Below are 13,351 nucleotides of genomic sequence, written 5' to 3'. Positions count from 1 at the left end.
ACATAATCCCAACTATACATATATAATGATGGGTTCTAAATTATCTGTTACCACTCAAGAAAAAGATCTCGGGAGTCACCACGGATAGTTATCTGAAAACTTCAGCTCAATGCACAGTGGCAGCCAAAAAGGCTTTAACAGAATGTAAGGAACTATTAGGAAAGGGATAGAAAATAAGACAGAAGGTATAATGCCACTATATAAATCCATAGTGTACCCACATTTTGAATATTGTGTCCATTTCTCTTCACCCCATCTCAAAAAAGATATAGTGGAACTGTAATAGGTTCAGAGAAGGACACAAAGATTATCAAAGGTATGGAACAGCTTGCACACAAAGAGAGACCAAAAAAATTAGGGCTGTGTGTGATCAAGAGAGAGAGAAAGAGAGAGAGAGGTCTATAAAATCATGAATGGTGTGGAAAAGGTGAATAAGGAAGTGTTAGTTACATTTTCCAACAATACAAAAAACAGGGGTCACTTGAAATTAATAGGCAGCAGTTTTAATACAAACAAGAGGAAGTACTTTTTCACACCATGCGTGGTGTTATATTAAAGTAAGGTGTGCACCACCAGCTGAACCAACTGGCTGGTGTGTATTCTGTCTCTCTGGATACAGCAAACTTGGTTAATTTTCACCGGTGGAACTCACTGCCATGGGATGTTGTGGTGGCCAAAAGAATAGCTGGGTTCAAAAAAGAACTAGGTAAGTTAATGGAGGATAGACCCAACAATGACTATTAGCCAAGATGCTCAGGGATGCAATCCCAGGCTTGGGGCACCCCATAACCTCTGACTGCTAAAAGCCAGGAGTGGAAGACACAGATGGATCTCTCCAAAATTGCCCTGTCCTGTACGATTTTTCTCTCACTCTTGTACTAGCCATAGTCAGAGATAGGATACTGGGCTAGATGGACCATTGATCTGACCCAGTCTGGCAGTTCTTATGAAATTTGCTGATGTGAATATAGATGGGGCCAGCAATACCGACTATTAAGATTGACCAACATTTCCCATTATAAGACCCTTTTTCAGTTGCTTATCATGTTGCCAGACTTTAACCAGTTGGGCTGACATTATCCGTGTTTGGTGTCTACCTCAGGTTGACTGTTTTTGGAAAGTGTCAGCCAAAATGTTTTGGCCATTTCCAAGAACGAGGCTAGGGGAAAATACGTTGTTTTGCAATGCTAAAATTCTGGTGACCTTTTCTTTGAGAAGCTCCAGCCCTGCTTTGAAGCAGGGACATTGTGTCAAGGATGTACCTTTTGCTGTTCCTGTGAAAATCCATCATTTTTTGACCAAGATACGACTTTGGGGGAAAAAATTGTAGTTCACACATGCTTTATAAAGCACACTTCGTTTCTGAGCTGAGTTTCACCATTTATCTGCTGTCAGCAAATATCTGTAAAACCCACTGACAAAGTGTGCCATCTCCCTCTAGTGCTGGTCTACATAGAGGATGGCAATCTATTCTTGCTATCAGTTACTCTCTTAGCTCAGGTGGCCAAGGTCTGTGGCGGCAGTTCTAGAGGTTCCAACTCTGCTGATGAACAATGTGGGGGTGTGTGTTTGTGATGCTACGTGATGGAATCTGTTTAAACAATTTACTTTATTAAAATCCTAGGAAATTAAATACCAAAAAATTACATGAAAAGAACATTGATTGCGACAGAAAACACGCAAGCACTTAAAAGTTAGGGAATACCAGAATTAAGGTTGCCTGTGTAACTTTAATTCACTTCTCCTGTTCATAGATATTATGATAAAGTCTTTAAATTACATGATGGCGTACTATTTTTTTCAACAGGACCCCTACCTCAATCAGTGCACAGGTTGGATCTGCTCTAGAGATGAATCACGGTTGTGTAGTGAATAGAGCTGTGCAGGAACTGGAATTTCCATCCCATGGAAAACTTCACTTTTATTAAATCGTTTTGAGTCTGATTTAGAATGAAATGTCAGAAACGAGAAATTTTCTACAGAACAGAAACTTTTTTGAAAAATTCAGTTTCAGAAAAAACAGAATTTTTAAAAAAATGTCTAGACCAGCTAACCACCCGCCTCCCTGGCAAGCTGGCTGAAGAGCCAGGCAATCTGGGGAGCCAGCCACCTTGGGATGTGGTTGCCTTGCTTCCTGGGGAACGTAGGAAGCCAGACAGCTTGGAAAGTTGAGTAACCTGGCATCCCGTTCACTGGGGAGCTTGTTAGGTGGGCAGTCTGGGAAGCCTTGAAAGTCTGCTGTGTGGACTGCTGGGAGGGTGGGGAGCTGCCTGGTTCGTATTGAAACTTTCAACAGAATCAGCACATTCCCATGGAACATTTAGGTTCTGTCTAGTCAGTGTTTCCAGTGGAAAACTTCCATCAGAAAATTTTCAACCACCTCTAGTAGTGACGGAGGCTGGCTTTAGGATCCCTGTCTTATTTTTTTTAAGAAGTTGAAAGGTATGTAACGAATGAGGGAAAAGATTTCAGGAAGTGAAAGGATGGTCTCATAGTTAAGGGAGTGAAATGCCACCCTGGAAGTTGGGATTCTATCCCTGCTTCTGCCATAGAGTTCTTGTGTGGCACGGGGCAAGTCACTTTAAACCAGACATTTTACATGTGGTCGCCAGTTGTGTGTGCCTCACTTTCCGGATGTCCAGCTTGAGACCATAGATTCTGATTCAGAAGTGCAGACCACTCACAGGACTTGTCTACACTGGCAATTTAAAGCGCTGCAACTTTCTTGCTCAGGGGTGTGAAAAAACACACCCCTGAGTGCAGCAAGTTTCAGCGCTGTAAAGCGCCAGTATAAACAGTGCACCAGCACTGGGAACTATCCTTTTTGTGGGGGTGGTTTTTTTAGAGCGCTGGAGAGCTCTCTCCCGGCAGTCTGCAGTGACTACGCAAGCCACGTTAAAGTAATATTCAGTAATATAATTCAAGACTGTATCGTAATTTATGTACACAAGGGGTCGAATTAAAGTTGCACAGGCCCAGCCCTGAAAATTATGATGGTGGGCAGGTTTGGTTGTTGACTGGTAAATGCTCTGAGCTTTCCCTTTGTTTCCAAGAGTGGTTTGACTTTCTGTGCTTGTCCTATTTTAATCCTATCATTTTTCACTTACATTTTATGTGCAGCAAGAATGCACTGTTCAAAGGAGAATACAAGTTGCTTACCACCCACTTTTAGATGGTTTTTCCTTCTAATTTGGTTCTTAGTCTTCCAGTTTTTCAGCTATGTCTGATTTAGTTATCCAAAATGTAGTTACCCTTTCATCTCTGAAACACATTCTTGCACTTCCTTTTGGTACTCGTTTATTTCTAATGTGTCTGTTTTGGTTTCCATATTGTCGATCTTTGAGTCCCAAACAGTTACTATATTAGTGGTAACTTGTGCTACAACTCCCCAGGCCATATTGGAGGATAAATTATTTGTCCTCAGTGGTGTCAAGCACAGTTTTTGTTGTTGTTGGTTTTTTTATACCTAATCTCCCTTGAATTTTGTATGCATCAATGTAATCCAGCGGTTCTCAAACGTGGGTCGGGACTCCAAAGTGAGTCACGACCTCATTTTAATGGAGTCTCCTGGGCTGACATTAGACTGGCTGGGGCCAAGGGCTGAAGCCCTCATCCTGCCTCCCAAGGCCGAAGCAGAAGTACAAGTCCCACTGCCTGGGGCTTTGGTTTCAGGCTTGGACAGGGCTCAGGTTACAGCCCTCCACCCCAGAGGATGAAGCCCTGGGGTTTCAGCTTTGGCTTTTTCGCCCAGGCTGGTGGGGCTTTGGCCCCCCTGCCTGCGGTGGCGGGGCTCAAGCAGGCTCAGGCTTCGGTTCCCCTTCCTGGAGTCATGTAGTAATTTTTGTTGTGAGAAGGGGGGTTGCGGTGCAATGAAGTTTGGAATCCTTGATGTAATCTATTAACTGGTATTTTGTGTTACTTGTTTAATTTGATGTACTATCAGGCACAGCAAGAAGAAGATAGTAATGGGAGGATAAAATTAGATATCATATGATAGATGAAAGTATATGCTTGGAAACAATATTATGTGATGCTAGACTATTGTTTTAAGACTCCTGCCAGGGGAGGAAAGAAAACTATTTAGTAAGTACTGTGTCTTTAAGAAAGAGAAAAAAAATCCTCTTGACAACCTCAATAAGGTCTGTTCTATAGCTTCTTTTGTCTGACTCTGGTCCCTGTGGGGAGGAGGATAGGAAGGGCCATGGCAGGTCTCTCTCCCCTGTTACATTGGCTGCTGTTAGCTTGGGTGTCTTGTTAGCTCTTTAGAAAATGAGAAACACTAGTTTTCTAAAAATTTGTGATGTATAGTTTGATATGTTCTTATGTTTTGGGTAATGTCCCACTTATATTGGTATCTCTTTAGAATTTTCATGTAGTTTGCATAATGTGGGTATTGTTGGGGGTGTGTGTGTGTGTGTATATTACACAAGTCCTTAAGAGTTGACAAGCTGTTGCTGCAAGGTTTATAATGTAAATTGTTCATTTTTTATTTAATTTTTTTTATAGGACTATAGAAAAAACTTGAAGTTAGTTTGGGTTCACTTATAGAATCCACAGGGCTCTTACAATTTATCAGAGGCTAGTATAAAAGATATGTTTGAGGGAAAGGAGGGAGTACTAGTGAGTTTGGGGACAACATCCTGATGAGAAGCTCAGCTTACAGCATAGGGAAGTCACAGGAATTCCAACCAGCCTTATGGATACCTCTCATTCTTCATCTCAGCCTCTCGTGTCTGATAAACTCAAAGCTTTCATTCCCCTTGTTGTCTAGCTGCTAGAGGGATCAATTTCTCTTCTTCTCAAGAGCTTCCTAGGAGAGTGTGTGTGTGTGTGTGCTGGAGAAGAGTAGTAAATCCTCCCGGCAAGGGGGTTGAGGAGGGTCTTAGCTACTTTCCCTACCCTTTTGGTTGCCGCACTAAGAAAGTGGCTTCCTATACCCCTGCCCCTCCCCCCTCTATTCTTTTTGGTAGTCCTCTCCTACAGATTACTTTAGTGTTACCTTCTGTTACAACTCATTTTCTTCCCCAGCAGGAGAATGAAGTTCAGAATTATAAAAAAGGTTCACTGCTGCCTACATAGAGGTGAATAGCAGCTTTGAAACTGGCCAAGCTTGTCAATTTCACTTGGCTTCTGCTTGGGAAAGCTAGGGGGAGTGACAAACTGTAGACACAAAAACTGAGTACTGTAGCGTTCATATTTGGAAGGATGTCACAACCATAAGGGGTTGTCACAACCCCACCCCCACCCAACCTTATTCTCTCAACCCAACCCAGCCTTAGGCTCACTTTATTACCAAGGAAAAGCTTACCAACTGCTGAGGGCAAATGAGCTCTCAAGCCTTGATTATTGTATAGTCAAACATTTTATCTCATGTAAACCTTTTGGAAAGAGATCACTTGCTAATAATTTAGATGTATGGTCAAATGCTTTATTCTGCTTTAGAAATTCAAGCAAAACTTTCCATCGTTGCTTGTTCTCTTGATTGACAAACTTTTCCTTTCTAATGGAACCAAAACCCCTATAGCTGCAAGAGAGAGCTTGTATATTAGGGGGTGACCAATTCATTTTTCATTTTCAGTATGTAAATGTCAACTCTTGGCTTGCTGACTTTTGTACACTGTGAGGTTTAGAAGTGGTCAAAAAAACCCTCTTGTATTCCTATGAAATTAGAAACCTGTTTGAAAAAGATTGAATAAAATCTAACCATCATTTTTCTTTTCAGATATGAGAAATGAGTGTTGGACGCAGAAGACTAAGGCTGCTGGGAATTCTGATGATGGTAAACTTTTTTATTTATGTGATTGTGGAAGTCTCCAAAAGTGGTGGTCAAGAGAAGAATACAAAAGGACAGGTTATAATACCCAGCAGCAAGTTCTGGAGGAAATACACTCCTCACAAGGCCTATTGGAACAAACAGCAACAGAAGCTGGAATTCTTGTACAACCCCATTTTGACCTTGCTTTCCAATATGACTGTGGAAGAAACCTTAATTTCTAATACTAGTGTTCTGAATTCCTGTGACCCTGATCCATCAGTAACATCAGAGGTTAATGACTTTGCAACGTTGCCAGACAGATTTAAAGACTTCCTGCTTTATTTAAGATGTAGAAATTATTCATTATTAGTGGATCAACCAAAAAAGTGCAAACACAAACCTTTCCTGCTACTGGCTATCAAGTCACTTATACCACATTTTGATAGAAGGCAAGCAATTAGGGAATCTTGGGGTAAAGAAATACAATCAGGGGATGTAACAGTTGTAAGGGTCTTTTTGTTGGGACAGACCCCTCCAGAAGATAACTTTCCTGACCTTTCAGACATGCTGAAATTTGAGAGTCAAACCCACCAAGACATTCTTCTTTGGAACTACAGAGACACTTTCTTCAACTTGACTCTGAAAGAGGTGCTGTTTCTTAAATGGGTCAGCAGCACGTGTCCAGAGGCCCAGTTTATTTTTAAGGGGGATGATGATGTTTTTGTGAATACCCACCAGATCCTGGATTACTTGAAGAATTTATCAAAGGACAAAGCAAAAGACTTATTTATAGGTGATGTGATCAAAGATGCTGGACCTCATCGAGAAAAAAAATTAAAGTACTACATTCCAGAAAGTGTTTTTGAAGGTTCTTATCCTCCATATGCAGGAGGTGGTGGGTTTCTGTACTCTGGTGATCTGGCATTAAGACTGAACAATGCATCTGACCAGGTCCTCCTCTATCCTATTGATGACGTTTATACTGGAATGTGCCTTCAGAAACTTGGGCTTGCTCCGGAAAAACACAAAGGCTTCAAAACATTTGATATTGAAGAGAAACACAGGAATAACATATGTTCCTACACAAACTTAATGTTAGTACATAGCAGAAAACCTCAAGAAATGATTAAGATTTGGACACGCTTGCAGGATCCACACTTAAATTGTTAAATGTTTAAAGTAACATGCGTAAGTGTCTTCAATTTATTTTCCAAGATTGGGTCTAATTTCTTCATTGAATCATTAAAACTCCTCTTTGTTCTCACTTAATGGTTTTTAAAGTTACTTCTCTTAAAAATCATTAGCTAGAAACATTTGTTCAGTACTTCTAAAAGTAAAAATAATACTAGAATAACAAATTTTTGAGAGTGTGGCATGAAGACTTAGTCCTAATCTTTCCTCTGTCTTAGCAGTTATTATGTTTCAATATTTCATCTACAAATTTTAAAATAGACTTCAGAAGTTATAACAAAAAATTCTTCATTGATTCATGGTTAGCTATCACCATAATGTTGAAAGCATGGATTGCCCACTTTTCATTGCTAGTGCATCTTATTTTAATTGTGGTGGTAGAAGCTGTAAACACAGACTTTTTTTCCTGAGAAAACTTGTCTGTTTGAAATAGCATTTGTAACGTAAAAATTCAGAAATTGGGAAAGTCTAATTTTTACACAAAGTAAAAAAAAAAAATAAAAAAAATAATAACTTTAAAAAATTACACTAATTATTGAAAGGTGTTTTGATTTTGTAACTCTTCCTCTATCATATGCTACTTCTGAACAGTATTCTCTCATTTAAATGTGATCTGCTGTGCAAAATGTGTCTGCCTGTATCTGAAAGGATACTAAATCTCTACCTTTTATGTAATGATACTTTATATCTTATAAAATCACAATATAATTTCAAATGGGATAAAATTTAAGAGCTGGACATGTAAGGAAGAGGATAGGTTTTATGTTGGACTTTGCTAATAGGCAGATTTTTGTCTTGAATTTCAGTTAAGCTTTATAAATCAAAGTTCTTCTGTCACTCATTTTATTTACAGAAAAGGCTGCTCTGGCCAGTCCTTGTTTTCTGTTTTGGTGTTAAAAACAATCATCAGGTAGCTTGATTTGATATGGATAACTGAAGTCTGAAATTGCACATCACTCAGGAAAGCTTGGTTTGGATCTCCTCTATAAACTGATGATGATAAACTCAGAACAATATACATCTTAAACGTTTCAAGTTTTGAAAGTGAGATTTGGAAATTGCATGATGTGTCATACAGCATGTTTCCCAAAACTCTAGAAATCTTTTCTTGCCATATTTCCACATGTTGCTTATATGAGAATTTGTTCTAAGTAATGACCCCTTCTTTGTATATATAGGAGTGCCTGTCTATTTATTGTTCAGATTGAAGACCAAAATGTTTTCTTAAATATATTTGTGTAACGTTTTATTTGTATACATTGTTGTCAGTCAAATATTTAAATAGAGCATGATATTTTAAATCTGTTGATGTAACATGTTAAATACAGTTAATTGTTTTTGAATTTGAAAAATAAAATTGTGATTTAAGTAGTTCTCATGTGCCTCTTGTATAGTCTGTATATAATACAAAGCTGTAAAACTATCAGACCCTTCACTGCATAATCAGTAACAAGCTATATTAAAGAATTGTTTTAAGTCTATGGTCAGTTAGGAGTTTATTATTCAGCATATTCCTGTTTTAATCTGAGAATGCAATAGAGACTGAAGAAAAACAGATGTTGAATGGTGATTATGTATTAACTTCCTAGGCATTGTAATGCAGCTAAGTTAAGACAACACTAAATAGTAAGGAGCAGGAATAATTTTTTATGTCCTTAGGAAAACTATCATGGTGTTTAGAAACGGAACCCGTTCATGCTGACCTCCATGCTTTTCAGCAGAATAGAAAGTGATATTGAAAAGACACTTGGGATGAATTTAAAGCGTGGCAGTTGTGCCCAGAATTTTATATTTGTTTAAAGATTACCCCCCTCCCCCCAAAAAAAGTCATAGCCACAATACTTCTTCACACGTTAGACCTCTCCTTCTTCCCCTCCCTGAAGGAAGTGGTGTTGCCTTTCATCCCCACTTCTGCCCCGCGTACACTTGAGACTCCCAGTCAATAGGCAGAACTCGGGCTGGGCCAAGAGCCCTAGCATGCCTTAAAGTATGGCTACAGCTGCATTGCCTCTGCCTGTTGCAAATCCTGCCTCCCTTCCAAAAGAGTCCCCAGGGATCCCCATTTCTCCTTCCAGTTCTCTACAAGCTAATAGCACACAGGTGCCCTACTATCCCTCCCCATAAGGAACGGAAAGGAAAGTGAGGTTGGACATAGGCCTGGGGGAGGCTAATATCAAATTGGACAAGGCGGGGTTGGCAAAACTGGTGGTTACAAAATGTGAGGTGAGCAGAGAACTGGTGTAGGCTAGAGGGGAGGAGAGAACTGGAGAGACTGGCAAAGATCTGGGGAAATATAGATGAGGGGGAGAACTGGGCAGAAGGAGAGTGGACAGTAAAGGAAACCTTGAGTACTGGGGCAGGAACTGAAGAGTGGGAACTTTGAGGAGGGACAGAAGTGCAAATGAGAGGGGTGCAGAGACATAGGGTATGTTTGCGCTGCAATAAAAGAACCTTGGCTGGCCTGGGTCAGCTAACTCAGGCTCAGACTACAGGGTTATAAATGGAAGTGTAGACATTCGGAGCCTGGGCTCTGCGACCCATCACCTCGCATGGTCTCAGTGCCTGGTCTCCAGCATGTGCCCGAATGTCTACACTGCAATTTTATACCCCTGCAGCCTCAGGCACATGAGCTTCAGTCAGTTGAAGGGGGCCAGCTGCACAAGTCTTTTGTTGCAGTGTAGATGTATCCATAGACTGGCGTGTGTGTAGAGAATGGAGCATGTTTGTGGGTGAGGATGCAGGTGCATATGTATGTGATGTTAGCTAGTTTTTCTAGACATGGAAGGGCCAGCACCTAGAGAGAAAATGGGGAAGGTGCCTATCTCCATTAAGGAGATAGCATGCTTCCTCTTTTGTTCTGAGAGAATGTCCCATACTGAGATTTTTTTCCCCTGTGAAAAGTTTCCCTTCATATTTCTAGGAATTTTGCTTTCTGGAATGGAGTGCAACATTTAATGGATTTAAGTTATCACCTGATTTCAGCTTCAGGGTGGTGGGAAGGGAAGAAAGATAGGAACTTATAGACGGAACAGCTTGGGGGCTCAGGAAAGGAATAGCAGTGAAAAGATTGGGGACCTTGTGGAAAGAGGGAGGTATGGAAGGAATTTGGAAGACCCAAAGTGATTAGGGAGGGAGGGGGAGAGGAAGAGACTGGGCACTTGGTGGTAGGGAAGTAATAGGGAAAAGATGTATTAGAGGCCAGAATAGAACAGGGATCGAGGGAAAACAATGCAAATTAAGTAGAACAGAAGAATGGTATATTGGGGGAGGGCACCCAGGACATGGGGCCAGGGGCAACATGTACTGACAACAAAAGATCAGAGACAGAGGAGATGATAAAACAGAAGAAGTTTAAGGTTAGAGAATTTAAATTGTTCAGGCTCCTTATTTAATCGTAATAGTAGCATTGGTGTGCTGGGTATTTCAGAAACATAAAGCATGCAGTCTAGTATAAGTGAAGTGGTGATGCAGTTGAGTGGGCATGCAGTGTGTTGGAAGGCTAAGTTAAAGGGACATGAGATGAAGCAAGAACAAGGGTGAGTTACTGGTCGAATGATATAAAAAAAAAACTTTGTAGCAGGGATTTGAAGGAGAGGAGTGAGATCATTGGGAGTAATGGAGGAGGGAGGCTATTGCCGCTATAGAGAGCTGCATGAGAAATGCAAAAATTTAAAGGTGCATTTTAATTAAAATAAGTAAACTAACTAGAATGTGTGTGGAATGAGCCAAGGTGAAAGCACAGATTGCTCCATGTAGAGTGTGAGGAAGTTTAACCTTCCTGAGGGTTCAGAAGGAAATAAATGGTGGTAGCTGAGATCTGGAACCAGTGTGATACATTCAGCATGACAGACAAGGAAGGTAGCGTTTGGCTGCAGCTTAGTGAATAGAACAGAGACAGGAGAGAGGAGGAGGCAGCAGCAGCATTATTTCCCTGGTAGATGGATCAGTCTATGCCAGACTTAGCTTTCAGGGGCTATTTACTTATTTACTTGTTTGCTGGATCTTTATCCTTAACTGTATCAAGGTGAGGATTAGGGGATGGGAAGCATGGTGGTGGAGCTTCAGACCGAAGCTGACGTGCAGCTGGAGATTCTGGAGGCTCAGTCATGGTTAGCAAGGCCTAGGCTGTGAGAAGAAGCAGAAGTGTCCCTCCTCCCTTTTAGGAGGGAAGGGAGGAGGGACACGCTGTGTATGCGCAGCATGGGGGGAGAAGCTGCTACTCTTACTCCTAACAACCCAAAAGGGCTAGCAGCGTTTCCTATGTTGTCTTGCTCTCCTGCAGCTGTGCATGATATTACAGCTGCTATGCAGCTTGACATCCAAGGGAGATTTGTAAGTGTCATGTGAGAGATGAGATTTGGCAAGTCTGTCTAAATCCTTTTGGTTTCAGAGTGGTAGCCGTGTTAGTCTGTATCAGCAAAAAAACCGAGGAGTACTTGTGGCAGCTTGGAGATTAAGGCCTGGTCTACACTACAAGTTTATGTCGAATTTAGCAGCGTTAAATCGAATTAACCCTGCACCCGTCCACACAATGAAGCCACTCTGAACTTGGATACACTGGCCAGGTGTACAGGAAAAGCCCCAGGAACTTTTGAATCTCATTTCCTGTTTGGTCAGGCGAGCTCATCAGCACAGGTGACCATGCAGAGCTCATCAGCACAGGTAACCATGAAGTCCCAGAATCGAAGAAGAGCTCCAGCATGGACTGAACGGGAGGTACTGGATCTGATCGCTGTATGGGGAGATGAATCCGTGCTATCAGAACTACGTTCCAAAAGACAAAATGCCAAAACATTTCAAAAAATCTCAGAGGCCATGAGGGATAGAGACTACAGCAGGGACGCAACACAGCACCGCATGAAACTTAAGGAGCTCAGACAAGCGTACCAGAAAACCAAAGAATCAAACAGACGCTCCGGGACAGAGCCCCAGACATGCTGCTTCTACATTGAGCTGCATGCAATTCTAGGGGGGGCCGCCACCACTACCCCACCCCTGTCTGTGGACTCCGATGAGGGGTACTCTCCCCCATGCCTGAGGATTTTGCGGACGGGAAAGAGGAGGAGGAGGATGAGCTTGAGGAGAGCACACGGCACACCTTTCTCCCCGACAGCCAGGATCTTTTTATGCATTGAAATACTGAAATACCCTCCCAACCTAACCAAGCCGGAGAAGGGACCTCTGGTGAGTGTACCTTCTAAAACTGTTGTTATAAAAGCAAGCATTTTTTAATGATTGATTTGCCCTGAGGACTTGGGATGCATTCGTGGCCAGTACAGCTACTGGAAAAGTCTGTTAACGTGTTTGGGGATGGAGCGGAAATCCTCCAGGGTCATCTCCATGAAGTTCTCCTGGAGGTACTCTAAAAGCCTTTGCAGAAGGTTTCTGGGGAGAGCAGCCTTATTCCTCCCTCCATGATAGGACACTTTACCACGCCATTCTAGTAGCAAGTAATCTGGTATCATTGCATGACAAAGCCTGGCAGAGTATGGTCCTGGTGTTTGCTGGCATTCAAGCAACATCCGTTCTTTATCTCTCTGTGTTATCCTCAGGAGAGTGATATCATTCATGGTAACCTGGTTGAAATACGGGAATTTAATAAAGGGGACATTCAGAGGTGGCTGTTCCTACTAGGCTGTTTGTCTGTGGCTGAAAGGAAATCCTACCCGCAGTTAGCCAAGCGGGGTGGGAGCCCATTGGCGCTGAGCTGTTCGTGTTTGGCTAGCAGTGATCTTCCCTGATACCAGCCATGCGATGGGGGGAGGGGTAAAGCGATCATCCCAGAGAATTGGAGTGGGGGGGGGGGTTAGTTTGGTTTCTGCTGCTGCACGTTAACACTAAAACCGCAGCACTAAATGGCCAACTCAACAGGCTTTGCTTGGTATGAGAAAGGAGGGTGCTGCTGTTATGAAGGTTGCAGAAGCCTAAAGCGGAATTCTGTTGCCCGTGTGAGATCTCTAACACCAAAGCCACTTGCACTTAATATAAGATGCAAAATGCAACCTTGTACCGAAGTCACATGTGCTATGTAATGTGAATAGTGTTCACTGTGAAAGACTATAGCCATTGTTCTGTAAAATGTATCTTTTTTAAATACTTCACTCCCTTTTTTTCCTCCTGCACCTGCAAATGTTTCAAGCCTCCCTCCTCCATTCCAAAGACTAACTCAGATAAGGCAGCGAAAAAAACACACGCGTGATGAAATGTTCTCTGAGCTCATGCAGTCGTCCGGCATGGACAGAGCTCAGCAGAATGTGTGCAGGGACACAGTAGCACAGTACAGGAAAGCGGCCAATGAACGTGAGGACAGGAGGGACGATCGAGATGAGAAGTGGTGTCAGGAAGATCAAAGGAGGCAGTATGCAGTGCTGGGGCTACTGCGGGATCAAACGGACATGCTCCAGC

General features: G+C 42.0%; 1 protein-coding gene across 5 annotated transcripts in view; it reads left to right on the top strand.

Moving 5' to 3' along the window:
• Positions 1 to 8,272, top strand: part of B3GNT2 (UDP-GlcNAc:betaGal beta-1,3-N-acetylglucosaminyltransferase 2) — a 140,806-nt gene extending 132,534 nt beyond the window's left edge. For 4 of the 5 annotated variants that reach the window (XM_073339547.1, XM_073339546.1, XM_073339548.1 and 1 more), the window contains one exon: positions 5,723 to 8,272. In XM_073339547.1, the coding sequence (XP_073195648.1) occupies positions 5,732 to 6,925 (1,194 nt within the window). In that variant the 5' untranslated portion in view covers positions 5,723 to 5,731 and the 3' untranslated portion in view covers positions 6,926 to 8,272. The remainder of the gene's footprint in view (positions 1 to 5,722) is intronic. The other variant, XM_073339545.1, reaches the window with a different exon arrangement.
• The last annotated feature ends 5,079 nt before the right edge of the window (positions 8,273 to 13,351 follow it).

The sequence above is a fragment of the Lepidochelys kempii genome, chromosome 3 (assembly GCF_965140265.1).
Source record: "Lepidochelys kempii isolate rLepKem1 chromosome 3, rLepKem1.hap2, whole genome shotgun sequence".
Lineage (NCBI taxonomy): Eukaryota > Metazoa > Chordata > Testudines > Cheloniidae > Lepidochelys > Lepidochelys kempii.
The sequence above is the reverse complement of the archived record's forward strand: the minus strand, read 5'-3'. Positions and strand labels throughout refer to the sequence as shown.